Source organism: Prionailurus bengalensis, chromosome E3 (genome assembly GCF_016509475.1).
Source record: "Prionailurus bengalensis isolate Pbe53 chromosome E3, Fcat_Pben_1.1_paternal_pri, whole genome shotgun sequence".
Lineage (NCBI taxonomy): Eukaryota > Metazoa > Chordata > Mammalia > Carnivora > Felidae > Prionailurus > Prionailurus bengalensis.
The window spans coordinates 9,185,033-9,212,926 of NC_057357.1; the positions used below are offsets into that span (position 1 = coordinate 9,185,033).

The 27,894-nt window shown below is 53.0% G+C and overlaps 1 protein-coding gene across 9 annotated transcripts in view; it reads left to right on the forward strand.

Moving 5' to 3' along the window:
* CUX1 (cut like homeobox 1) overlaps positions 1-27,894 on the forward strand; it is a 377,056-nt gene that overhangs the window by 86,820 nt on the left and 262,342 nt on the right. For all 9 annotated transcript variants that reach the window (XM_043559788.1, XM_043559789.1, XM_043559791.1 and 6 more), the window contains exon 2: positions 1,728-1,838. In XM_043559788.1, coding sequence (XP_043415723.1) covers positions 1,728-1,838 — 111 coding nt within the window. The remainder of the gene's footprint in view (positions 1-1,727; positions 1,839-27,894) is intronic.

A 27,894-nucleotide genomic window follows, 5' to 3' on the forward strand; every position in this document is an offset into this window, starting at 1 on the left:
TTTTTTCCCTGCCTTCACTCGACTGGGATGTGTTTCAAATGTGGTCTATCAAAATGTGCAGTGTTTCCCTCTTTTCTGCAGTAGCTTTGACATCTGTTCTTGAATTCTAGCCCATGTTATTCTTTTGGACTTGTTTGCTCAAGATTTGCTGTAATGCCAGAAACACGACAGGGGAGAGAGAGTGCGGTGGGGAGTGTCTCCCCCTCCCCACCCCTCACCCCCCCAGTAAAAACCGTCTTATGATTTCCAAGTCGACACCACACTGGATGTGGCTCCAGCGCCCTGTCGTCCTCTCTGGCAGTGACCCGCCCCATACTGTACAAGTGAAGTGCCCATCAGGAGGCCCCACCAAACTCCTCCGGTTACTTCCGCCAAAAAGGGAGGCAGGTGAAACCTCATAGGGGTGGGGGAGGGGGAGGGGGGGAGACTCACATGTTTCCCGGATGTCTGTGGAAGGATCTCTGTGTCTGATTTGCCTCGCTTTTCAGTCCTCAATTGGGTCCTTGCCCTGCTGGACCCCAGGGGATGGGGCATACCACGGAGAAGCCATGCGCAACAGCCACATCGAATCCTAATCAGAAGATGCCAGTGTGTGTCTTTAGTAACTGAGGCCGCTGGGCAAGAAAATGGGCCTTTTGGTGGCTACGGCAGCGTGTCCTTGTGCCCCTGCTGTCGGCTTGGGACACCACTCTGGGCCCATCTGCTGCAGGCTTGTTTGAAACGGATCCCGTTGGCAGCTCCTCCCAGAATTTCCGAGGCCAGGTCACAGGTTCTCTGATGCTCTGAGCGTTATTTTGTCGTGTGAGCCGAGGTCCTCTTCTTACAGGGCACCCGGACCTGGTGGCTCTCAGAGTTTCAATGCAAGGACAGTAGCTTGAGAATAGCTGTTGTTACCAGGTGCCCCATTCCCAAAGTTGACTGCATCCTGCAAATCATTATTCTTGGAATTTGCCCCGTAAAGGTCCCTCCTGAAAACTAGTCACAGGTTATGGGCATGATACCTCACCTCTCTGAAACCCACAATATGTACTGTTAAATGAAAGCAGACCCAGTTATCAGCACACAAGCCCCCAGGCCCACACTGTTGAAGACAGACGAATAGCACGCCCCAGCGAGAAGCCCAGAGTAAAGCAGAGTCATCAGGGCACAGAGACTCGGCAAGAGGGAAAGCTTGCTAAGAACAGAAACCAGGAGCGCCTGGGTGGCTCAGTGGGTTACGCGTCCATCTCTTCATTTCGGTTCAGGTCGTGATCTCGCAGTTCATGGGTGCGAGTCCCCCATCTGGCCCTGTGCTGACAGTGTGGAACTTGCTTGGGATTCGCACTCCTAGCCCCTCCCCAGCTCACGCTCTCTTTCTCTCTCTCCAAATAAAAATAAAGTATGTTAGATGGCATCAGGGCATTGGGCTGACGCTGGCTTTAGCAAAGAAAAACGTGTCTGCGTGTTCTGTCCCCGAAGCAGTCATTTGTGAGGTGCGTGTGGACCCACGGCACATCGAGCCGGGGGAGCGTGGTGTTCCGGGACGTGCGCACGGGGCGATGGCAACTGCCCGAGTGTGTCCACTCCCCTCTGCGGCCCCAGCCCCTCCTCTGCCGGGGAGTTGGTAACCCCCAGAGCCACGGGGTTGGGGGGGGGCCTCTCCCGGGTTCTGGTCGAATGCAGATACGATCCCCTCTGGTACGAAGCAGCAGTGACAACCTTGTCTTCCTTTGTGTCTCTCTCGACAGAGGGAACTCGATGCCACCGCAACAGTACTGGCGAACCGGCAAGATGAAAGCGAGCAGTCCAGAAAGCGGCTTATCGAGCAGAGCCGAGAGTTCAAGAAGAACACTCCAGAGGTGAGGCCGCAGGACCGTCCAGGTGTCTTTGAGAGGGGTCTCCCTGCCCTCGGACATATTCAGAAGCTGTGTTTGTAAGCATTTCGCCCCCAGCAGACTGCGTGCCTCGTGGCGGGCTGGGGGCCCTCGGGCGTCGGTTGGTTGTCTGAACGCAGGAGAGCACGAGCTAATTCCAGATGCGCCTGCTGACCCACTTGGGTGTGCGAGAGCACGCGGCCGGCTGCGTGGCCCATTCGGGGCTCCGGCCCCCACGCTCCGTGCCCACGCCTGTTAGCACGTGACCCCGAGTCCTTGCAGGAGCCCCGAGCACGAGGGCGTAGCGGGAGGGGGTGCGGGGGGTCCTCCTTCCCTGCTGCCCTGTCTGAGGCTGCACACTTCTGAGGACGCGATGTGCCGATCCTTCTTGTCGAACAGACATTTAGTCCGGTAGGGCCTGTTAAACGCCTCTGTTTCCTGAAATACGCTTTAAAGGGCACTGGAAATGTGCTCCTCGTGGGCTCCTCTTTTTTTCTTGTAAGTACACGTTTGAAAGGCCGTGTTCAGAGGGCCTCGGGCAGCATTTTCCCAGTCTGTTTTCGAGGCCCCTGGTTCCCCCGGTCCCCGTCCAAGGGTTTGTAAGAAACGAAAAGCAAGGAGGGTGTTAGAGACCATTGGACAGACGTGGGAATTGCTTTCCGGGAGCTTCTGCCAGGCTGGCCCACGACGGTTCTCGGGCCGCGGGCTCTCGCCCCAGCCTCCTGCACCCTCCCGTCAGGCGAGAGCGGACCGCCCACGTTCTTCCGTGCAGGACAAAGGATCAGGTCTGGAAGGAAAGCTGCTTTCTGGGAGGCATGCCCCAGACTTTCATAATATTCCTGAAAAATGATGCGTGATTGGAACTTTCAAGGGCAGACCCGTGTCAAGTGTACCGTCTAGCTTGCTGCTTGAGGGGGTGTGCTATTGTGAGTCATTTTGGGAAACAAATCATTAACCCTCTGTTTTCAGAATAAATATTTGGGGAGAAAACACAATAGCCCAGCGGGAAGAAAGGGGGCTTTAGGGGCAGACCCACCTAAGGGCTTTAAATTTTAGATGCACTGCTTGCCCTCACCCCCCTCCCTTAAACGTGGATCTTCCCGTCCTATCCAAGCACAGGTGCACATTGTAGAGATTCGGGCCTGGTTACCGCCTTCCATGTGGTATCGGGGATCCGCTCTGCTCTGTGTTGAGTAAAGACAGGATCCAGGACTGCCTTTCTCTAATTACTTTCCTTCTCTAAGGCCACTTCAGAGCAGGCCTTCCTGGAGGGTCTCACTGTGGGGTTTCCCGAGCTCTCATCCTTGTCCTTGACTCCTGTTTCCCCTGGCCGGCGCCCTTCGCATCTGTCCCTCGAGCCACCCTTCGTACCGTTCCCGTAGTGAGCTGTCATCCTCTGCCCCGTGTTCTTACTGCCCTTCCCTGGGTGACCATTTTCCTTGGAAAATCTAAAACAGAAGGTCAAGGTCATCCTTCCGAGGCAGCAGACAATTCAGTAAACATAATCTGTCCCATGGTCGGGACTATGAAGAGCAGCAGAGACCCGGATTCCTGGATGTTCCGAGTCCCAGGCTCCTGTCAGCTGTGGGGGCGGGGGCCCGCCGAGGGGGTGCGTTCCCCTCCGGCCACTGAGGGTACGGCCCCTCCCCTGACATGGAAATGGGAGACCAGCTCACACAGCTTGAAGAGCCCTCCCCCTCCGAAACACTCAGCATTTTATCTCCTAATCTCAGTCCCTGGAAGAGGCTTGGGGGAGAAGCAGTGTGGTTCATAAATGCCATTTGGAGCATTTCTTTCCAGAGCACAGTTGTAGACCCTGTCTTCCGTGGAGAAGAGGGGCCCAGAAACACCCGGAAGGGGACGGAAGGTTTCTGTGCTGCTCGCTCCTGGCCTCTGCCAGCTGGTCCAGGCTAGTGCTCACTCAGGCTACTCCTGCTGCAATGAGGAGAGTCTCGCTGCAACAGGAATTTCCAGGAAGCCGGGAAGGGTGACGCCCCCTGCGGCTGCCGCCCCTTCCCTCGGCTCTTTCTATCCCAGGACCGTCCACGGCATCTGTGTGGCTGTGTGGGGTCCCTGTGGGAGCCCTGAGGCGAGAACTGATAGGGGAGATAGGTTCACTGATGCCACCAGCCGGCCAGAATCCCGCGTAAATAGTGAAGCCACGTGAGGCCAGAACGGGGGTGGGGGCGTGGCTATAGCCAAGTCCTCCGGGGTTCGTGGAGGGGGAGGGTACACGCGTGTGGGGGTCTGGTGGCACGTGTCGGGACTCTAGTGAGTGCGGGGCCTGGGGTCCACAGGGGATATTGGATTGTCTGTTTGGGGTCACAGTGCAGAGGGGCCCCCACGGTTTTCCAACATCGGTCCCCTCTTGTGACTACGCTGCTGGACGGATCGTTCAGCAACGGAGGGAATCAGTTCACACTTACCGTCGAGGAAACTCTTTGAGAGATTGGACATAAAAGTGAAGGTTGCTTAGAACTTGTTCTCAGGGGTTCAAAAAAAAAAAAATTGGCTCATTGGCAGGAGAGGCATCTTCCTTAGGGGGACACAGACCAGGATCTCCACACCTCAGAAAGTTGGCCGAGTGAGGACGAGGCCCTTGTTCCAGGGCGGGTGGCCAGCGCTGTGACTGGTTTGCACCTGGTGTGCTGATTGCTGATGAGCACGCGGGAGTCCCCCCTCTGTGTTCTGGGGAAGAAGATAATGCGCTCCTAGCGTCCGTCGAACGTTTAGTGAATCTATTATGCAGGATGAGGGCACCAGAGAAAAGTCAGAGGCGAGCGCGCTGGTCTCCCAACAGGGAGTTTCTATCTTCCAACCTGGCCCTGCCCACGGGTAGCTGGGGAAGCTCAAGTCCAGAGGGAAAGGGGGGCTGTGCGGGAGGCCTCAGAGCCAGCGGGCAGGTCCTTCCACACGGGACGAGCCCCGGGAGCACAGAGTGACAGGTGCCGCGGTGGCCAGAGCCCTGAAGGTTTTTCGTGTATGGTGCATTTTTTCTTTTAAGTTTCCATTTTGTGTCATTATATTAATCCCTTCACGGTCAGTTGATATTACTGCTTACATCTTTTTAACCCCCAAATTGTGGTCAATTTGAAGATGGTTGCAATTACTCCAAAAAAAAGTGGTAGACATTGTTCTGATTCAAAACAAACAAACAAAAAAGCCCCTTTCAAAGAAAAATGGTTTTTAATTTTAATTTTGGAATGAAACATCCCTTCCCTATTGGATTAATAATTGATTAGGTGAACATAAAAGACTGGGGGGATATTTCTATATTCTGTCACTTTCCGTGTGTATCACCTCCGGTGGCCTACTGCCTCGTGGCACTGGTGAATTACTTCACCTCCCAGAGTCTCAGCGTTGTCACCTGTCAAAAGTGTGATGATAGGGCCCAGCTCACAGGGGTTGCTGTGTGTGTGTGTGTGTGTGTGTGTGTGTGTGTGTGTATGCATGCATGCATATGTTGTGTATTTGTGTGTGTGTGTGAGCGTGTGGAGGGCTCCACACAAGCCTGGAACCTCGAGTCCAGGGCGTGTTTGTTACCAGTATGAGCTTGGGACATAGAGTATGGAGCACGTTAGATGTAGTTGATTTCTGCTTCTCAAAGCCAGCTCGGGGAACTTAAAAAAAAAAAAAAGACACAACAAGGGGGCTCCTGGGGGGCTCAGTCTGTTGAGCATCCGCCTCTTGATTTCAGCTCAGGTCATGATCTCACGGTTCATGGGATTGAGCCCTGAGTGGGGCTCTGTGCTGACAGCATGGAGCCTGCTTGGGATTCTCTCTCCCTCTCTCTCTGCCCCTCCCCTGCTCGTGCGAGCATTTTCTCTCTCTTTCTCTGTGTCTCTCAAAATAAATAAACATTAAAAAAAAACCCACAACAAATGCAGGTAGTTTCAGCTCGTAGCATTTCAGAAGTTGGTTTGTGGTGACAGGTAATCATTTTGCAAATATTTTTGGAACACCTTCCATGTGCCAGATGGTTCCGCCCTGAGGATACAACCCTGTCCTTGTTCTTAAAGAGTTCCTTATCTTTCTTACCAGCAAGTTGAACATCTTGATCTGGCATGTTAAGTGCTAAGATGTTATAATTGGAATCTTCTGAATGTAGACTTCCCCCCCAGAAACACTCTTCCATCCGTGGTAAAGGTCTCAGCCCCATGTGCCTCGGTAACCCTTGTTGTAGGTCAACAGGGCCCCTGTTGGGCCTTGGTTCTCAGTCTCTGAAACATCGGTGGGTGTTAAGGACCTCCTTCCCCCCCTGAGAAATGCACACGCTTGCATCGTTTCTCCTGGACCCACTGGAGCTCACCCGGAAGCCCCTGGCCTAGAACACAGTCCCCGAGATGCACATCTGCCGCCTCAGTGTGCCACATCTGGAGGGCACTGGGGGTAGGGGTGGGAGACAGGAGGAGGGTGGTGAAGGGGGAGGTTAGGCTGGTGGCAGTATGTGCAGGAAGGGCGGTGGTGGCTTTCTTGAAGATTGTATGCCACAAAGTGCTCGCCTTCTGCTTTGCTCTTGCCCTGATCGGAGATCCCAGGTACAGGCCGGGACGACCTTTGAGGCCTCGGATGGCATTCGCGTCAATGAAGCCGACTGCGGACTGGGTCAGCAGGGACGTGGAAGCACATGGGCACTGCCCACAACTGGCCCTGGGAGGCCGGGCCCCCTCCGCGCTCCTGGAAACAGTCATTTCTGGAAAGTCTGGGACAGCGCTAGGGTTTCACGATTCCACTCAGGGATTCCTTTTTCTTGTTCTCCCATCAGTTAAGTTTTCCACTACTTGGCCAGGCGGTGACGTGAGCCCAGGCGGTGTGGCCACTGACTCTGTGCTCTTAACTGCTGGGCTCTGAGGCTGAGTGAGGCGCGGGCCCTTCCAGGGAGGTCCCAGGGCGCCTGCAGGGGGACAGCAGGCCCAGCTCACCGCCATGCTATTTAGATGGAATGCTCGACTCTCAGAAGAAAGGTCCTCAGTGTCAGACTCCATTCTACAAGGAGCATGGGCTTTGTTTTGTTCTGTTCCTGCTCTTTTCAGTGAGGGAGGAACCATCCTTCGTGGGGGGCGGGGAGGGGAAGCAGGGAGCAGGGGCGCAGCGATTTCATCACAGAACCACCCTCAGAACTCAATTCTGCCCTGTCTGTGTCCAGCTGCTACCCCAGAGTCGGTCTTAGGCACTTGTCTGCCCAACTTGGCCAGGTTGATTCATGTTTCCTATAAAAGGGGCCATGTCAACTGGGGCTGCCGTTTAGGGACTCTTGATGGTCATTTTTGTCCCGACGTACTTGTACCTCGACATGTCTTGCCCTCGAGAGCGTTACTCGTCGTGAAACCCGGCCCACGGCGGTCATCGTCGGGGTCGTAGTTTTCCGCGTCCCTCCTGCCCGAGTGCCATGGCGTGTCTTCTCCTGTCACGGCCCTGACTGTCGTGGGCACAGCTGCCTGGGGTCAACACTGGGACTGACCGCCCCTCCCTCACTCGCCATCCACGCTGGAAGGTGGTCCTGGGCCCGATGCCAGCCGCACACCCGGCTCCCTGACAGGGAACATTCTCTTCAAGGCTGACCTGACCGCCTGCTCGCTGGCATTCATTTCCTGAGTGGCAGAATCTTGGTTCGCCCCTTGTTGGTTCGCTGCTCTGAATTTTTCATTCTTGGGAAACTGTTACCAAAAGTCCGGAGTCATGTTGGGGTACCACCTGGAAAGGAATCTCGTGCTGTCCCTCCGTACAACCGTAACTAGGGCTGTGGATCCCTTCCCACCTCCGGCAGGGGGGACTCAGGGGGGCCCAGGAGGGGACACCTTCTTCAGAAAAGCCACAGCCAGCTAGTTGTTGATCGGGATGCACCCTCGGAATGAAATGAGAAAGCGCGTGCCCCAGCGTCGTGTCCCTCACACGCAGGTCACCCAGTCCCCTGTGGCCGAGGTGAGGACGACACCGCCAACTCTGTGAGTCCTTCCGTGCTCCCCGTGAGAGGAGGAGCCAGCAGGCCGGGGGATGGGGGGAGTAATATATAGTTGTGGCCCAGGCCCAAATGCATTTAGTCACTGCCTCTACAGCCTTTATATAGACACTGCAGGGAGTGACTCAGCCTGGAAAAAGAGAGTCACTTAAAAATAAAGTTGCAACTCAAATGGACACGTCCTGCACGGGCCGCCTGGAGCCCGCGTGGCCGGGTCTCGGTGAGCAGCGGGGGCATCCGTGCCCTGCGTGGTGCTGGAGGGGGGCCGGGTGCTTCTGGCATCACTTACTGTATCGTGGAGTCGGGGTGGGTGGGGGGGCTCACACGTGACCCCCTGTGCCTCTTAAACTATAAAGTGGTGCGGAGACGTTATTAGCAGCTACTGGGAACGTCTGTGTTGAGTAGCGAGCGAATTCTCCACTCTCCGTCTTCTACAAACGGACGGAGTCCAGAGGCCGTGTGGCTCTTCAGTGACCACTCAGCTTTTGTTTCGTGCCTCCGTCCTTGTAAGAACCTACAACCGATGCACGCAAAAGGCCTGAAACACCGGCATACGTTTCCTCATGTCTCGTCGGACGTGGGAGCGGTGGGTTTATTGAAGACCCACAGTGCCGATTGACAGACTGGTTTTCACAGAGCTGGGCCGACCAGACATGCCCCTCAGTGATGGGGGAGGAGGCTTATAAGCCTAGCAGGCCAGGGAGGCAGGCTGGGCACCAGCTGGACAACCCCCGCCACCGACACACTTCTCATGTTGGGGGTCCAGGAACCTGCAGCAGCTCTGGTAGAATGACTCTCTTCTGCTTCTTTTTTTTTTTTTTTTTTTTCTTAAGTAGGCTTCATGCCTGGCACAGAACCCAATGTGGGGCTTGAACTCAAGACCGTGAATTGCAGACCTGAGTTGAGATCAAGAGTTGGACACTTAACTGACTAAGCCACCTAGGTGCCCCTCTCTCGCTTTTTTTTTTTTTTTTTTTTTAGTATTTATTTATTTTTTGAGAGAGAGACAGAGTGCGGGGGCGGGGCAGGGGTGCAGAGAGAGGGGGAGACAGTGCAAGCAGGGAAGAGGCAGAGAGAGAGGGAGACACAGAATCGGAAGCAGGCTCCAGGCTCTGAGCTGTCAGCACAGAGCCCGACTGGGGGCTCGAAACCCCCCCTCCCCCCCCCAGCCATGAGATCATGACCTGAGCCGAAGTCGGAAGCTTAATTGACTGAGCCACCCGGGCCCCGCCCCCCGCCCCACTTCTGATGGGCAAGGCCTTTGTTTTGAGCCAGGCACTTTGGATACAATGAGCACTTGATGATGACCATAGCATGAAACAGCCTTACCATATTTATAGCATTTGCTTCGGAAATCTTTCCTTTACAAAAGAGAATTCTTAAAAATGCAAATTACCCTGCAAGATTCATTTCTCAGACAGGCAGCTCGTAAAATTTTATTTGATGCTTCAGTTTTATTATTATTTTTTTGTGTGTAGAACTTTTTAAAAAAGGAATTCAAGAAACGCCTTTCCTTGGCAGTTCTTCAAAATGTTAAACATAGCGTCACCCTGCGACCCACCCTTTCTACCTCTAGGTGTGTGTATATATTCAAAAGAATGGAGAACAGGTCCACCCAAAAACTTGCACACGAATGCTCACAGCAGCATAATTCAAAAGAGCCAAAAAGTAGCAGCAACCCCAATGTCCCCCGAGGGATGAGTTGATAAACAAAGTGTGGCCTGTCCATACAAAGGAACGTTATTCAGCTGTCAACAGGGATGAAGCAGTGACATCTGCTCCAAGAGGGATGAACTTGGAAAACATTACACAGAGTAGAAGAAGCCAGACACGAAATGCCTCCTGATCCCGTGTCTATAAAATGTCAAGAAAGAGGCAAAGCCAAAGAGGCAGAAAGTGGAGAAGTGGCCCAGGGTGGGGTGTGTGTGTGTGTGTGTGTGTGTGTGTGTGTGTGTGTGTGTGTGACTAATAACACAAGGTTTCTTTCTGGGATGGTGGAAATGTTCAGGCATTGGCTAGTGGTAGCAGTGGCACAACTTTGGGACAATGTCAGACACGACTGAACTGCACACGTTAAAAGGGTAAACTTTGAGGTTTGTGACTTTTCTCGCAATTTAACTTTGTTTTGTTAATGCCGCTCTTTGTGGGGGTAGGAAATTATTCATTCGTTCTCTCTGATACTCCATAGAAACCCTCCCTCCCTCCCCCCCCCCCCCCCAGAAGTATCTGGTGAATTTTTCCTTTCGGCGGTAACACCTTGGTTCCTAAAGGGCCACTCCGGTATCTGGCAACATGATAAAGCTCAAATAATAAACTTGGACGTTTAATCATTCTAGAATCACCCACCGTTAAGTTATCATAAGACTTTAACTAGGAAAAGTTTAAAGATTAAAAGTGAGATTTTTAACTGTTACCAATTAAACTCTTTAAGCCAGTTTATCAACCCAAGAGGTTATTTCCTCGTTTCTTTGGGGTCCCTCAGAGAGAGAAAACCTGCCCTCGAGCGTGATGGAGTAATGGGTGCAAATCACACCGAATTCAGCCCCGGTCAGTAAATGGCTGGTGGCTCTATTTCCTCCCTGCGTCCCTGCCAGATCCTGCAGCAGACCCCAAGCCACTGGGGAGGCCCGGAGCAGAGGAGTTAGGTTGAGCACGGACCATTTGAGAGAGAATCCAGTGCTAGCTAGCTCCATCACTCATTTGCATATTGATCTCAGTAGCATCGGGACAGAAACTTCAGCTTCTTCTGCAGAAATATATCATGCATCCTTCATGCATGTGGGGGCATGCATGCAGGGGTCATGTGAGAAGTGTGTGAGATACCTTGAAGGTAAATGTCCAGCCCCACACCAGGAGTGGAGCAGGTATTCGGGTCAGGTGATCTTGACCAAGGTCACTGAGCATTCTGAGATTCGGACCCATATATATACACGGAACTAATCAGGTCCCAGTTACTAGGCAGGTGAAATGAATTCAGGTAAACAGAGCATATAGTAGGTGCTCAGTAAGCATTTCTGTGCTGTGTTCTTTTCTCCCTCGCTCTGTTCTACAAGTAGTTCTGAGCCCTTGCCAGGAGCCAGGGGCAATCTGAGGTTCGGGGAGACAGCAGGCACTGAGAGAAGGTTCCAGCTCTCCTAGGGGGCAGGCAGACAGTGGCCAAGTAAACACAGCAAACACCTGGCACGCAGGGTACCTAAAGGTGGTGGTCAGAACTGAAACAGTTCATTACACTAAGGTAGCAGGTGAGTATGGATGGGGTGAGGGTTCTTCAGAGAGTTCGGGCAGCTTTTTGAATCAATGATGGACAATGGCCCTTTGTATCTCCCCACAGAGGATGAACTTGGGCAAGTTGTTAGTGGTGGTGGTGGGGGGGGGGGTCTCTCAAGTTCCTTTTAGGTCGAAGCCTGGTCATCTTTGTTTATTCCTGATACTCAGTTACTTTCCAACCACAGATTCGGTCCCTCTAATTTCTGAGACCAGGATGCTATTCACTTTGGACATTGGAAAGTTCGGTCAATGGACCTCTGAGTATGAGGGTTACCTTATTTTGTTCAGTCGCCTTTGGCCCAGAAAAGTGACTTCTTAGGTAATCAGTGAAGAATTAATCTCTGAGTTTGATGTGTTGGTGACCCAGGAGCCCGGACCAAGGGGCGGCAGGGTGGCGTCGGAGAACGCACCACCCGCCGCCCCACCCCAGGCCACGCTTCCTTCAAGCTGTGAACCCCGTGGGGCCATCTGTCCAGGTCACTCCCCGAAATGTGGATGGGGCTGGCGTTCCCTTTCCTTCCTGAGCCTGCATGTCGTCTCCTTGTGTGTCTGGCAGTCTTTAAAGGACTATTTTAAGTATAACAGACAAGTAAGTGTCAAAAGGAAAAGCCTGTAATTGGATTCACGCGGTATGAAGTTTAGTCGGGACCATGCTGAGTTGTATGACCTCTCTGGGCCCCCGTCTTCTCGTCCAAACACGGGGAGTGATGACAACTCTCCCGGAGTTCTTATGAGTCAGACAACATGTTGTAGAATAATCCAGAATAACCTTGGCAAATAGTAGAGGCTCCATAAACGGCATGTTGTATGTGCGTTATTAAAATCTAATCTTCTGAAAGGAGAAATTGTGGTCACTAATGTGTTTTATTTTTAAGTTTGTTTTTTTTTGTTTTTTTTTTTAATTTAATAATCTCTACACCCAGCTTGGGGCTTGAACTCACATCCCTGAGCTCAAGAGTCACACACTCTTCCCACTGAGCCAGCCAGGCGCCCCCACACGCATATTTTAAAGCTATAAATGAACAATGAAATTTTCAAAGTACTCTTAAAAGCTCAGGGTAGACCTATCAGTCTGTAAAACTACAGACCCAGTTTCTAGTGCAGACTTGAGTCGATTGAGTGAAAGAAAAGCAGTTTCTGTATAGAGATGGTCGTTTTCTCTCCCTTTGGCTGAGCTTGGCTGTTCATGGGGCCAAGCACTTGCCCCTGGACTTGCTCTGTGGAAACCATTCTTCCCGAGTGGCACGGAACGCGTCTTTCCAGTCTGTAACGGTAACCTCAGCCCAAACGCATGTTGAATGGGGGAGGTCATTCTCGGGACGGTCTTCTCGATAGGCACCCTGGTTGTCTGCAGGTTGTAAGGCGGCTGAACGTGAAGGCCGTATGTTTTGGTCGGAATTGTGGCGAACTCTCGTTTACTGACACTTCGTTGTTTCCGAAGAGCTCAGCATTATGCCAGCTTCACGACCCCTCGCTGTCACCCCAGGATGCGGGTGCCGTTAGTGCCACTTAAGCGCGCGTCAGCCACCTGCCTACCAGGCAGCAGGCTCCCGAGAATGAGGCCGTAACCACTGTGCTGCTCTGTCTCCTTTTAGCATCTAGAAGCTGACTTTTCACCACTTAACTGTGAGCGGCGCCTCTTCTATTAGTAGAAATCAGTACCGACTTTGAGTATTCCTCCGAAGTGACGCACTCCTACAGCGCGTGTGCGTGTGTGCGTGTGTGTTCTGTGGGAGTGTGCCCAGGGAGGAGTCAGCAGCTGACATGCTGGGATTTATCGTAAACCAGAGCACAGCAAAGTTTCCCCTTGTGTCTTGAAGTTACGTCAGTCAAGGAAAGACACCTGCCATCCCACCGACCCTGAGATTTGTTGTCTCGAGTTTTTCTTTCATTGGTCGGGGGCAGGGGGCTGCGGGCTGGGGTGGGTGCAACTAATCCCTGAACGTTGATGATGAAGTAATGTGCCCACTCTGGGTTTTAACTGGCAAACCTGAGTTGCGTAAAAACAGTAAGTTTACAAGGAGCGTTACGAGCCCGCCGTGCAGAGCACGGTAATTTTGTCTGTAGCCCACTATTTTTTCCAGAAGACCTCATGATACGGTCGATAGAGTTAAAGAGTGTGTTTTTCGGGAATCTGGACACTTGGATCCTGATTCTGGCTCCGCCAGGGCCTGCGTTTCTGATCCAAGCAAGCGAGGTCTCTTCTGTCGTTGGATCTGAGAAAGGAGCAACGGCGTGATGCTGTGTGGCCGAGCACCGGACCTCCGGAAAGCGCCCCCAGCTCGCTCCTGCACACCCTCCCCGTGGCTCCAGACTTGGGTGCGGCCCTTTCTTAGCAGGCCTCGCCTACTTTACCCTCTTGGGGCTTTCTGTTCTGAGTTCATTTTGCATGCAGCTGAGAGTCATGGCGATCCCACTGGGTGTGCAGTGGGTGTCCCCGGGCGGCTCTGTTTTGAGGGCTCCGGTCGCTGCAGGGACACAGCAGTGTGTAACAGCCAGTGACAGCAGCTGCCGCTTACTGAGCCCTTCACCACGTGCCGAACAGTGTTCTGAACGCTTTAGATGTATCGGCTCATTTGACACAGGATGCCTGTGAAATAAGTACGTCGTTTATCCCCGTTGCAAAGAGCGGGAAACTGAGGCTCAGAGAGGAGGAGGGGCAGGGGGAAGGACCACAGCTAATAAGTGGAGAAGCTGGCTGGAGATTTCCAGTCCGGGCCGACTGGCCGCAGGGCTGTGCCAGAGCAGGTCCTTGGGGAGCACTTACGAGCTCTGGCGGCTACAGTCCCGGCATGCAGAGCCTCCCTCCCCTGCCCCGGTCTCCCCAGCAGCTACGCTTCCCAGTGCACTTAGCGGGTGAACGAGCCTGGATCACTGGGGCCTGATGCAGCTTCCAGCTGCGGGACCCCTCCCCACCCCCCCTGTGGTTCCCTCCTTCACATTTGAAAGGTCACCGTTCTAGCTTCAGAAGGCCGGCCGGGTCCCCCTGATTTGACCTCATACTTATTCATCCATCCGCTGAGTCTGCACTTGGGGTGCTTCAAGGAGGCCGCCGCTGAGAGCCTCTGGGACAGGTATCCTGACGTCCGGCCACGGTCCGGCTCTTCCCGACCTCAGCCCCTGACACGTTCCTTGCCACCCACAACGCTGTGCCACGAGGACTGCATTCGGAAGGTACGGGACACATTTCACCCCTAAAAATATTTTGCGTCAAACAGACCCTGTCCCGTGTTTCTTTTAAGAACTCGTCTGAGGGAGTAGCCACTGAGGCAGAAAGACCCGGAAGGTCTGTGCCCTCCTGCCTCCCCCAGGCCCCACTCACGGGCCTCACGCAGGATATTACCTGCAGTGACTTAGTCCTTTTGTGCACCAAGCTGTGTACCTGGGTTTAATTATTTTTTTTCTGTGAAATATTTCTAGCATCCCGAGAAGTGGGGAAAACAACACTTTCTTGCCCTTCCTGAAGATCGGGTCCAGGTTGACATTTTGCCCATTTGCTTCTGATGCCCGTTTTTTCAAATAGGAATAACATCTTAAATACACAGCTCAGATCCTACCTCTGTTCCTTCTCCTGCCTTCTTCCTTAGCTGTAAACCCCATCCTAAAACCGATGTTTCCTTTCCGTCTGCTTTTTGCATTCATGGCAACGTTTATGCCCTCGTAAGCAGTGGATATTGTGTGCGTACACAGGTTTTACTATTTATACAGACCGTGCTGTGCAAACCGTATCTTGCTATATACGTATATGTCCTTTGACCCCTGGCCTTTTTCACGTGTCGGAGAGTTAGTCCTGTGTGCTGCCTGTATGCACCTCGCGTATTCGCTCGAGCTGTGACCCGGTGTTCCGCCGTGTGTGGGAACCACGGCAGATGGCGGCCGTTGCCACGGAGGCAGCAAGTGGGTTTCTGGTCACGGCTGACACTCTTTCCTTATGATGCCGTGGACTGACTGGCCATGGTGCTCGTGCTGGGGAGTTCTGTGGGGTGGGGACATCCAGAGGTGCGGTCGCTGGTCGCAGCTTGAAAAGCTCCGTGGGCCACAGAGTCGCTCTCAGTGGCGCACGCCGTTACCCCCACCGGCGAGCTTCCGGCCAGGTCCTCACTGATTTTTGCTGTTATTTCCTCATTTGCGATGTGGGTGAGCACTCTCCTGGACAACGAATGACTCGCCTGCACGGTGTCGTCTTTTGTGTTTTAACTGCTCATATCCTTTGCTCATTTTATCTCCTTGGCCCTTGACTATTTTCTCCCCGATTTGTGGGCAGTTTTAATACTCTCAATCGGGACCTTCTGTTGTGTGTGCTTTGCTGGTATTTCCTCCCCGGCCGCGGCCGGTCTTTTCTCTATGTTTCTAGTGTCATTTGTCGCTGGAAGATTTTAATTTTAGTGCAGACGAATGTTTTCCAGTTTTGGATGTGAAGTTTACATTCTTTCTGTATCTTATTTCAGAAGTCTTCCCTATGCTGATGTCATAAAGACCGTCTCCTGTGTTTTCTTTTCTTTCTTTTTAAGTTTTTTTTTTTTTTTTTTAAACTTAAGTAATCTCTATACCCAGCATGAGGCTCGAACTCACAACCCCAAGATCAGGAGTCGCATGCTCTTCTGACCGAGCCAGCCAGGCGCCCCTCCTGTGTTTTCTTTCAATAGTTTTTTGGTGTTGCTTTTAACGTTAGGCCTGTAATGTGTTTGTGTGATGCTCTGATTTGCTCCTGTCCGTTGAGAGCCCCTCATCCCAGAACCATTTACCGTGGGGTCCACCTTTCCCCAGTCTCATTGCTAAGGCTGGGCATCCTGTAGAGCAGTATCCTCACTGCTCTTCAGAATGATTTAGATTGTACTTCTGCACGACTTTCCAGAATCATTTATTCACTTCCATTCTAAAAATTCCATCGGCATTTGTACTGGGATCCCACTGAATTTGTAGATTCGTTTGGAGAGACTTTATAAAGTGTTGAGGGTTCTGATGGAATCACTTCATTTAGATCTTAGGTGAATTTCATTCAGTGCGTGACTGCAGGGGTCCGTGAAAACGGTACCCTCTTAACTTGCCCTCGTTCATGGTGTGGATACGGCATAGTCCCAACTGAAGGTTTGATCATTGTAGTCTGGAGCCAGGCACAAAAATAAACCCCGCTCTGTTATCATAGGTGGCTGTGATTAAGATCAGGGGGAAAGGTCGGCTGCATGCCTCCCAACATTGACAGTTTCGCTCAGAAGATTAAGTGGTTCTTCATTTTTGGCCCAGGCCATCAGTAGCTTAAAGCCATTACTGTCTATTGGCTGTTTGGTTTGTCTGAAATATGGGGCTGGTCTCAGCCTGTTTCCCTGGGGCCAGGTGTGTTCACATAATCAAAGTGCCGGGAGCCCATAGCCTGTGTGCGTGCGTGCGTGCGTGTGTGAGTGTGCACGTACGAGCCCGGGTCAGCCTCCTCTGGGGAGGAACGCACGAGGCCAAGATACAGAGATGTTCTTCTCATGTTTGCATTTTAAAATGTGCGCCCTTTATTAGTAGAGCGTTTTCCGGCCTGTTTTTGAGACAGGCTTGTTCAGCCAGTTACGTGTGCTTTCGAAAATGACCATTTGTGAAGCTGTCAACTGTTGGCACGGCGAAGAAAAATGAAGATCCCTTTTCTGTTGATGTGTGTTCAGGGATTTTCATCAGCCAATGCAGTTCCCATGACCTATTCGGGAAAGGGTGATAGCTTCTGTTTCCTTGAATTAAAAGTCAGTGACGACGAGGAAATTTTTATTTATTTTGTTTATATATAAACAAGCCAGGAAAAGCATTTCATATATATTGAAATGATTAATTTGCCACAGCAAAGAAAAAATGCTGGTTCCCACAGTGATATGACTCTCTACCCCCCCCCCCCCCCGCCAATGATCTGTGAATAGGAGTGAAGTTAATAGTAAAAAACTTGATCTGGACAGGTTGGGCTAATACCGTGGAGAACAGAACTTATGGTTTAATTCTCTTTGCTCCTTTAAGGCAAGGGAAACAGTCACCTATTTTTTTTTTCTTTTTCTTTCGAATCTATTTGTACTTCAAATTAGATTCACTGTATTCAGTTCCTTGATTTTAAGTGTGAGAAGTGAGTTCCTTGGTAACCCTTTTCAAGTGACTGAACTGATATGTTAGAACCAGAAGAGCTGAGAGTCATTTTTATTTGAAATTCTTTTCGCATTAATACATCTGCAGTGTTGAGGAATATATGGAAAATTGAAATAGTGCTTCTATCCTGCCGTGTCTCCAGCACGTCAATAAATCACCTTTTTTTTCCTTTTAAAATGTCTGGCCTCGTAATTTATGTTTGCATAACCCATTACTAAATTCATAGTAGGTGTTTTAGTTGGCAGAGGCATTATTCCAGGGATTCTGAAGATCTTGAAAAAAAAAATACAGAGCCTTTGTTAGTATTTATATTCTAAGTGGACATTTTCCTTAAAAAAATAATGATTTGGGTTTTTTTAAAAAGAATTTGGAGCTATTTACCTTTCTCTTAAGCAAACAATATTAAGTCTGTCTTCCCACATTATCAGCAGTCGTGGATTTCTTAATAGACTTTTATTTCCTTTCTTTCTTCTTTGGATTAAAACCGGCAGGAGAAAAGGAGCCCGATCTTTAGATCAGACTAATTTCTATATAATTTGCTCTAGGTTTCATGAGACACAGAAAATAAGAATTTCTCTTTTAGTAATTTTTTAATTTCGTAAATGCATTTGGCCGTTTTTGTTATAAGTGAAGATGAATATATTCATTCATTTAGAACCCTATTTGGTGCTTGACCAGAAATAGAAATGCTCAGGGTGAGTTTCACATACTTGTGGCTTACCTTTGAGACTTTCTAATTTTTAACCAGACATTTAAAAATAATCATTGTGTCTTCTAAGCTCTAAGTTAGGAAAACGTTCAGAGCTTTACTTCGAAATGACGAGAAGAAGAATTATTTCTGGTTTTTTATTGCAAAATATTAAAAAGTGACTTCTATGGTAGTGAAAAAGCCGGAAAGGCCATTCATGGTTTTCTGAAGAAGTTTGCTTTATTTGCGATGTCTAACCTTCTCTTTCCCTGACTCTCATTAGCTGGTCAATAAAGTTTTCAATATAAAATATGTCTCAGCCCATTGAAATGACTGCGGCCAATCAGAGGAGGGATTGGCTCCCCCCTGCCCCCCCCCCCCCACAGGGGAGCCTTAATATGTTTATCAGGAAGTCTGTAGCCCTCAGTCCTTTGTGAGATGGCTTATAGGTCATTGTTCAAAGGAGGGTGTTGTGTTTAAAAATGCAGAATTTAACAGGGTTCACGCTACGATCCGAAAGTGCAGTTGTGCTGTATAAGCTCGAAAACCTTTGACTTCCCCCTACCTAAGGATGAAAAGAAACGGCCGTTTTCTTTGTTTCTGCTTATTTGAGAGTCCTGGCTATTTAGACATCTTGTAAAGTGCCTTCTCTTCGTTAATAACATCACTTCATTCTCAGAGATGTTTATTCCCGTCGTGCCTGCTCTGACAACCTTCTACACTTAACGGAGTAACTTCTGTTCCTTGTACTTCTGCACTTCTGGAAACTTGAGGGGGCATACCTCAGGCCGCCTGGTGAAGTGCAAGGGTTTCGTGAGTGTCCAACTTGTAAAAACGCAGCTCTCAGAGGGGAGCCTCTCGTGACTCTTCCAAGAACGACGAGAGCAGATTAAAGAAGTGGTGTTCCTGCTTTCAGTAGATGAGAAACACATTCTCTGGCTTCCTGTGGAGTTTTCTTCCCCCTCTCCGTCCACCCCCTGCCCTTGGACTTGGTGGCCCCATCGGCGTGAGCCTTGCGGTTGTGTCCCAGAAAGCATTTCCACCAGGGGAAGGTGCTGTGCCAGAAGCTGGAAGAAAGGAGAAAGGAGGTGTTTATCGTCCCAAAGACGCCTTCCAACTTTTATTATTAACTCCTTTCCAAAGTAAACTTTCGGGTTTGTTTCAAGTCGCTTCTGGCCAAAGTGCAGTTGGGTTTGCCGTGTCCTGGAGGAGTCGAGGCGAGAACGGCATCACCCTGGCCCGGGAGGGGGAAGGGATCCGGACGCCACCTGCGGGGGCAGTTTGGACCTGCGGAACCAGGGGCACGGATGACTGAGGCCCGCCTCAGTTAGCCCTTTCTCAGTCCTGTGCCATGCGAGAGGTGCTGGGGGTCCCCGGAGTTCCCCCAGGCCACCCCTGATCCGGCCGGAGATCGGTGTGGAAATGGAACATTTCAGTGAAGAGTAGTAATTGGCAAATGGAGGGGGTGGCGCCCCGTGGACGCCTGGGGCAAAGAGGAGGGGTCCGTGGGAGAGGCAGGAGCCCTGATGCGGCCTGGGCCAGTGTGGGACTGTCACCAGGGGTAAACAGCCCGCGGCAGGTGGGGTGGGCACTGGCCTGGTGGAGAGACTCCAGGGCAAGGCTGGGGAGTGTGGGCCTCCCTCTGCCAAGTGGTCACAGGGCGCACACGTAGAAGGGATGTGGCCAGGTTTACGTGCTGCGGGGTCGGTGCCACGCGCCGTGGTCAAGCACATGGATGTTCCAGGAACAGAGGTGGAGCCAGAACATGTGAGACGCTGCTCTCATGGGCCCGGCGAGAAACAGCATGCTCTATGAGTAAGCGAGCAAGCCACGGTTATGTCGTATTCATACAGCACGTGCCTGTTGTGTACCTTCTCTGTGCCAGGCACTGTCCCAGTCCCCAAGGACACGGCAGTGAACAGAATACCCCAAATGCCTGCCCTCTCGATGCTTACCTCTGAGTGGAGGCGATAGCAAGCCAGAACATAGGAACGCGTTCCGGGAAATGTGGATATGGAATCCAATCCTGGGATTGTGGAAGCAGAGACCGTGAACTTGGGAAATGCTTGGCTGAGAAGGGCAGGAAAGAGGCAGGCAGTGGCCAGAACGACAAGGTTTCAGGGGGTGGTTTTCCCCACCCGTAGGGGGACCTGAGCTTGCGTCTAGGTGGCAGTGGGTGGGGAGAGCGAGAGCCCATGAGACCAGGGGTGTCATTCTGAAGGAAGGTCTGAGTCACAGAAGTGGGAAGAGGGACCGGGCTCCCCGGCTAGAGGGCAGGAGTGAGTTCGGGTGGATAATAGGGAATCGGCCAGAAGCGAAGACAAGTTCTGGCTAGTGACACGGACTCTCCTGGGGAAGTAGGAGAAGAAATTGTCCTTGAGGGGTGAGCAGGGGGGGCTGAGTGCTAGGGGGTGGGGAGAGGGCAAGGTTTGAGATGGCCAAGAACGTGACGGCAGAGGGATTTGGCGAAGCAAACCAGGATGTGGCGGTCATGGATGTGGGGTGGTGCCCGCCCTCCAGGTGTGCAGAAGGACACGGTGGGGGTCCTGTTTAGGATGGCACGGGACCTGTGGAGAAGTTCCCCGGGTGACCAACCCTGTGGTCCCACCGGCTTCCTTGCCTTGGGGTTTCCTGTCGCTTCGCCTGCTCACGCCGGCCCCCATGCTCTTGAAACTATACAGTACTCAGCACGTTTCTCACCTCTCCTGGTTTTAATGGTGAAGAAATCAGCTTTGCTTCCCGTCACGCAGGAGCCACCACCCTGTGTCGGTATTTTCCTAACTTAGCGAATCATAAAAATCTCCTGGGTGTGTGCTTGTTAAAAATACTGTCCCTGGGCCCCACCCCGCGCATAGTGAGCCGTGATCTCCTGGGAAGGGCCCGGGGACCTGCATTTACAACCAGCACCCGCCAGTTCTTGCTTGGGGAATTCGTTCTGTGTTGGGGCGCCCAGGCTCCCTCGGTCTCCCCGGTTGGGGTGGCCTCTTCCTCCGTGAAGATGTAGACGCCTTTTCCTGCCGGGCCATGAGGCAGCTCCGGCTTTCATTTGCCTTTTTCTCTGATGCCCCACGACACTGTCGACGTGCAGGGAGCGTGTGCAGAGTGGCCACCTGAGACCCAGGGGTGGCCAGGACAGGCGGGTGGGGGGGGTGGGCAGTCACGAGCCCTCCGTGACATCAGTGCTGTCCCTTCTGGAGGGCAGCTGGGAACCCTCCCTCGCGGCGTTCAGGAAAGCCTCGTGGAAAGGGGTGTTGTCCTAAATTGTGAAGATTTGGAAGCATTTCCTGGGGCTTCCAGCCCAGGGCTCCGTGACTGGCTGAGGCCTCAGCACTGTACAGGGGCGGTGCCAGGATTCCACGGAATTCCTTTTGGCCAGAGACCGCCCACCGCCCCGGCTTTGGGGTAGGCCAGGGTTATTGAGATGTCCCTGGTGGCGGGGTGCCAGGGCACCGTGCGGAGTCCCGGAGCGGGGAGGAGCCACGGGCTGGAACTCCCCTACCTCGGAGGGGCTGCGGTAGGACGCCCGGAGCATGTGGAGGCCAGAAACCGTGTCTGGGAGGCCCCCACCCAGAGGAGGATTTGGTGGCAGTGGTCTCTGTGGTACCCAAAGCATGGTGGTAACAATAATCACGGACGCCGGCGCTTGGGGCTCGCACATCACACCCGGGCACTGTGCTAACGTGCCCTGCACACGCGCCCCGAGCGCTTGTCCCAGCAAGCCTCTGAGGCAGGCTGTCCTCACCCCCAGCGTGCCGAGGAGGGGGATGAGGCCTCGCTGGCACCAAGCCGCCCGGCTGGGATGTGGCCGTGCAGGGTCCCAGCCTGCCAGCCTGGCCCCAGAGCCGTGCTCTGCATCCCTGCTCTCTCACCCCCGCAGCACGGAGCGTGGCACCGGTGGCCTGAGGCGCCTGGCCAGTGTCCTGTTTTCCCAGGAATGATGTTAGTGGTGATGTTACGATATCACACGTTTCCTCCTCCCCAGCGCTTTCTAGCCGATGTGAGTTTAGCAGGCACCGAAGCTTTTATAAATAATGGGAGACCATCTTAAGTTGAGCAGATTCTTTCTCTGTTCTACCCACACTTAACCCCTCCTGCCCCCCGTCCCCGTAAAAGGCCAGGAGAAGGGTGAATAAGTGAAGTAATTATAATCATTAGTAGCGCCTGTCCCGGTCTAGCTACTCATGGGGCTTGAATGTTATCAGTCGGTGAGAAACGCTGTGACCTGTTTTTGGTTACGCTGTAATCCCTTTTCTGGGAACAGCGTGGAGATATTAGTGTAAAATCAATTCTTCACTTGGGGAGAGATTTTTTTTTTTTTTTTAAGGTCAGGTTTACGCTCGGTAAAATTCACCCGTGTTAGGGCGTCTGCCTCTGTGAATTTTGAGGCGTGTGCCGTTAGGGGCCGCCTGACCACTGAGCAGTGCCAGAATCTTTCACGCCTCTTTGTCATCAGCCTCTAACCCCGTCCCTAGCCCGTGGCGACGCCTGGTCTGTTTTCTGTTCCTATAATTTTACATTTTCCAGAATGCCAGGTAAATGGATTATACAGCCTTTGAGTCTGGCTTCTGTCCCTTAGCCACGCTGGTGAAAGGTGTCAATACTTCCTGTCTGCTTAAACGAAGGCCCACTCGAATTCCCTTGCGGGGACGTACCACAGCAGGGAGGGATTGGCAAAACTGGTTGGACTCCCCTTAGCTCAGGACCCCCAGGATCCAGTCCCCTGGGCCGTTGGAGCCGCGCACAGCCAGGGCACCTGGCTGGTCCGGTCGGTAGAGCACACGACTTGATCTTGGAGTTGCGAGTTCAAGCCCCACGAGGGGCGTAAAGCTACGCACAGCCTCACACCCAATCCTGCCTCATCCTCATCCTCGTCCTCGTCCTCGGCCTCACAGGGAGGCAGGCACGTGCGCTTTCCACCCTTACACAGGATGATCGGGGCGACGTGCTGCCATTCCTCTGCGTTGCCTGTCCACCGTCGTCGTGAGCGAGAGCCGTCTTCCTTGAAGAAGGAGGGCTTGGTTGGTGTTGGTAAAGCTGGCTGGCTTCTGCTTTGTGTCACAAGGAAGGAAGGATGTGAGCGCTGTCGTCGGAAACGGGCTCACCCAGAGGTCCGCTCTGTGAAGACCCCGGCCCCGGCGGCCGAGGCGGTGGGGGGGCGAGGCCAGCCCGCGGTGTGTTCGTGGAGGCACAGGTGTCACAGGTGTGGCAGGAGGGCAGGCTGCCGTCTGTCAGTTTCATGGGAGGTGCTTTCTCCGGCTTCGATCGTAAGCTCCGGGAAGGTACGGGTACCTCAGATCCCCCTCGGTCCTTGGCTGGATTGGCTGGTTGGGTAAACGCTAGAATACAGATGTGCACTGAGTGGTCCAGACCCCCCCCCCTCGCCGCTGAGTGCGTCTGTGGGGGACGGAGAGAGAGGGTGGCAGCGTGGAGCGGTCGGAAGCCCACCGTGTGAAGTTCTTCGGGAGAAAACCAAGGCTCAGAGAGGGCCACTGTTCTCCCCGGAATCCCACGACAGGCCCTCAGAGGACCCAGGGACACGCGGGCGGGGTGTGCGCTCCCTCGGGCCCAGCCGCTCTGCACGTCTCCGCTGCAGATTTGGAAAGGCAAGGAAAAGGGCGGCCCGCCGGGCTTCCTTGAGGCAGGTGGCTCTTTTAAAGCTGGGGCTCGTTGCCAACCTGACCTCGTTTCCATGGAAGCAGCCAGTGGGGCAGCTTGTTCCTGTCAACCTGAGGCCTGGTGGAGCCTCAGCCCCTGACAGGCTGCAGGAGCTGGCCAGCTCACTCAGAGGAGGGGGGACCCAGGAGCCCCGCTGGCGTCCCCCTCCTACCCGCTTTTTGCCGCAGGAGTTTGGTTTGAAGGGAAAGCCGGGGAATTGCTCTTGCCAGCCTCCTCTGTCCCCGGGACTGGCACAGGGGTGGCCTTCGCCACGGCGCTGGGGACGTGGTGGGGTACCCCTGTGGACCCTGTCTTCGTTTATCGTCCCCGGAGCATCTTCAAGGTGAAAAAGGAAGAAATACGTAGCAACTTTGTTCCGTACGGTAAGCGTGCACTTCAAAAAACCAAGTATCTCAATGGCATCTGTTTCTTGAAATCAGTTTCCTCAAGCTCCTGGAATTTCTTTCTTGCTGAGATGGTAGTTTTCCAGTTTGCCATAGGTTTGCTGCCTGTCTTACCTGGTAGTTGGTTTTTTTTTTTTTTTTTAACTTTTAAAAAAAATTTTAAATGTTTATTTATTTGAAAGAGAGAGAGAGAGAGAGAGAGAGAGAGTAAGTGCACAAGCTGGGGAGGGGCAGAGAGACAGGGAGACACAGAATCAGAAGCAGGCTCCAGGCTCTGAGCTGTCAGCACAGAGCCTGACGCTGGGCTTGAACTCACTAACCGGGAGATCATGACCTGAGCCGAAGTCTGATGCTTTAACTGACTGAGCCACCAGGCGCCCCTCTCATCCAGTGGTTTTGACGTCTTAGACATTCCTGAGCTTGGCTGGCTTCATTTCACGTGAGGATCACAGCTCAGTAAGGAAGCCTTTATTGTGTTAACTAGTCAACAGATAACGTTCTTTCAAGAATTCTGAGTTTTTAATCACCCCCCACCTAAGCCTCTGGACTCATCGGTTCTGAGGGACAATTTGCGTTACTAAATTTCAGAGTTGACTGCAAACCTTAAAAGACTAGAAAATGTAGGGGTGCCTGGGTGGCTCAGCGTGTTAAGCGCCCAACTGGTGGTTTCGGCTCATGTCATGATCTCACGGGCCGTGAGTTTGAGCCCCACAAAGACAGTGCGGAGCCTGTATGGGATTCTCTCTCTTCCTCTCTGTCTTCCCCTCCCCAGCTCACTCTCTTTGTCTCTCTCTCTCCAAATGAATAAATCAACTTAAAAAAAAATTTTTTTTAAAAGCCTAGAAAATGCTGAGAATGACTCGTCACGTCACAGACCAGGCAAAGCCCCCGCCCCGTTGTCAGTCTTGCTGGTGGGTGGTAGTTTATCAGACCTGCCGACACATACTGCTTCCCGAAAACTATCCGACTTCTGTTCCAGTAGGTGGAGAAAGAGACTCCAGTCCTAGAAGCACACTGCTCACCTACCTTTTTAGGGTATGGCAGGTTTAGCTCGAGGGCTGGAGGACTTCCAAAAAAGTCTGACTAAGGGAGAGAAAGACAACTCCCAAAGCTAACAGGGTGGGGCCTCACGGCCAGGACAGGAAAATTCCCAGCAGGAAAGCAGCCTGTCTGTAATGCAGACACGTTGGCTCATAGATTTGCTTTCACGGAATAAGTGAAACGGAACAAAAGTTTTTCTGAACTCTCACTCCAAAAGGCCCAGCTCCCGCAGGTGTGTGTCTTTTGGTCCCAACTCGTATTCAGTATCACTTCAAGCGATGTGCCCTTGCGGTGGCGGTGGCCTACTCCAGACAGCCGGCCGAAATGTCCTCCTGTCGCTCGGCGGGACACACGTCTTAGGGCAGAAAGCGAGCAGCATCTCTTCCCAGAGATCCTGGCCGCCGGCTTTGCTTCCCCTGCCGCTTCGCCTTTGCAGGGGAGCAGCCCCGGCCTGCCGAGAGCCAGCGTCCGACGTGCGCTGTGCGTGGCTGCGGAGCCGCGTGGACCTGGGTTCAGATCTCGACCCCGCTGGCTCGCTGGCCATTCGGCCGGTGTGGGAGTCTGCCCGGTCTCGAATTGCTGTGATTAAATCATCGCCGCCACGTCCCTGCTCGTCGTTAGCTTAGCGGCCTGCCCACGGGTGTCTGGCGGCCGTGACTCTCCTTCCCAGCCCGGCAAATGGGCACGCACGGGAATCGCAGAAAAGCGAACAAGCCACCTAACTGGGTAGTAGGTGCTTCCCTACGTGCACGTGGCTGGACGCGGCCCATCTGTGGACATCTTCTGGTTGCAGTGGGTCCTCTCAAGCCGGCTGCTTTCAGTTATCGTGTGTCAAGGGCAGATGCCGAGTGAGGAGCCGGCCTCAGAGACACTGGGAGTCAAAGGTGTAGGAGGACCGGTAGTAGAGTGGGAGCCATGTCCCTTCAGAGCCTGAATTTTTAGTTGGAAACAACAGCAATAGGCAGTGATTACGTTTGTGGGCTCCTTTCGGCTTTTAGAGGTTCAGAATGTAATCTCGACCACTGTCGTATGCACCACACCGCGCAACGCCCGCCGTGCGACCGTTACAGTAAATATGGGAGAGTAAGTGAATAAGTAACTTACAAAAATACCGTTAACGCTCTTGCATTGCACAGAGACAGACCTGATGGCGACTCTTTGTTGATTCTCTTTGTGGATGAGATACCCTTTGCTGTCCTTCGGGGATCTACGAAATCTGCCTGTATAGAGCACACCTCTGCTTTGCAAGGTGGGGAAGAGAAACAAAAAAAGCTTTGTTTTCTTTTTCTCATTATGAGGGTCAAACAGGCTAGTTGCAAAACATTCAATTAATGAAGACACAAAAAGTCCTCCCCAGTTCTGCCATCTCAAGATAACAACCGTGAACATTTTGCAAACCGTATCTGCAGCATCTCTGAATGGACGCACAGGCTCAAGTTTTGCTCCATAAGGTTGGAAAGCACCTACTACGTGCCGGGGACTTGGCGGTCGTAGCACGTACAAGCCCTCCTCTGAGCTGGTGCGTCGGGACATCTGTCCAGTCTGTTCGGGCCTGGCCTCTCTGCCTCCCATGGCTGCATGGTGACCCCGGGCTTGGCTCGTCCTGATATGTTCGGCCAGCCCTCACTCGATGGGAATTCACGTTCCTTGTTATTTCAAGTAGACCATGTCTAATCCAACGATACCACAACTTGAGCCGCTAACAGGTTCTTGCCAAGCCCTCTGCCCGTGCTGTGACTCAGGTTAGAAAATTTGCTTTTTCTCCAGGTGCCAGGCCATTCCAGGTGTGAGTGATCGAGGCCTGGAGAGCAGGCGGTTGACCTGTCAGAGGCACAGGAGGGAGCCCCGGCCCCACAGAGAGGGACCGTCTGAGCCCTACGTGATAGAGTCGGGGGCTTATTATCGGCCCCCGGAACGAAGGAAACAAAACCGCTTTTCCCAAGGCAGATCCTGTAAGCGGTGTGCCTCAGGAGTCTCGCTGGTGTTAGTGACCTCAGCCCGCCCGCTGGAAGGTGGGGAACAAATGGGGGAAATGCCAGGTGCTTAGGCCCTGGCTTACTCCCCGAACTCCCCAGGGAGGTGGGTGGTCTGGGCAGACAGACCCGTGCGAGCCGAGGAGAGTGACTGCCTGTCACTGTTAGGAACGCTCTCTTTGGGCCAGACTCACGTCTGCTTTCCGGTGGCGGCCAGTGAATCCCCCACTTGGGACCCCTGATCCGGTCCACCCCTCCCACTGCACGGATGCTCGTGGTTGCACTTGAGTGAGTTACCAGATCGAGCCTAGGAGCTGGGCCTTCATCTTTCTACCGGGCCCCCACCGAGCGGACAGTGTGTCCACATCGCCTCTGCTTTGTCGTCACTTGCCACGCTGCGGCTGCCTGTGGGTGATTCTGTTTTTGTTTGCAATGAACTCCCGTGCTTTTTGGTTGGTGCTCTTCCCTCTTGTGCATCCATTTGGCCCCCAGCACACACCTGGGCCTGACCAGAGAGCAGGTGCACGTGTCCACGTTGCCCCCGGGAGAGCCAGGGCCCCCACATTGCCACGTCGGTGCCTTCTGCGCCCCACTCCTGCCTCACGCCAGGCGTGACACGAGAGGGCCTGTGCTCTGGAGCGAGGCCCTGCGGTTTGACCTGGGGAGGCGCACACGGGTCAGGGTCGCCCTGCTTCTTCCGTTACCCCGAGTTAAGACCAAATGTCGGAGAAAAGGATGGGGGCGCTGTACTTTCCCAAAGTGCTGTCGCTCCTGGGTGCTCCCCACCCCGTGCCCGCTTTGCAACTGCTGGTCCAGCTCATAGTCGCCAGAGACTAACGAGCCCGTGGGGCAGGTGCAGGTGTGTGCGGGAGTGGGGTCGGCATGCCCGGCAGAGCCACCGAGGGCCTTGGACCGCAGCCCGCTCCAGCCCCGGCTGGGCCCC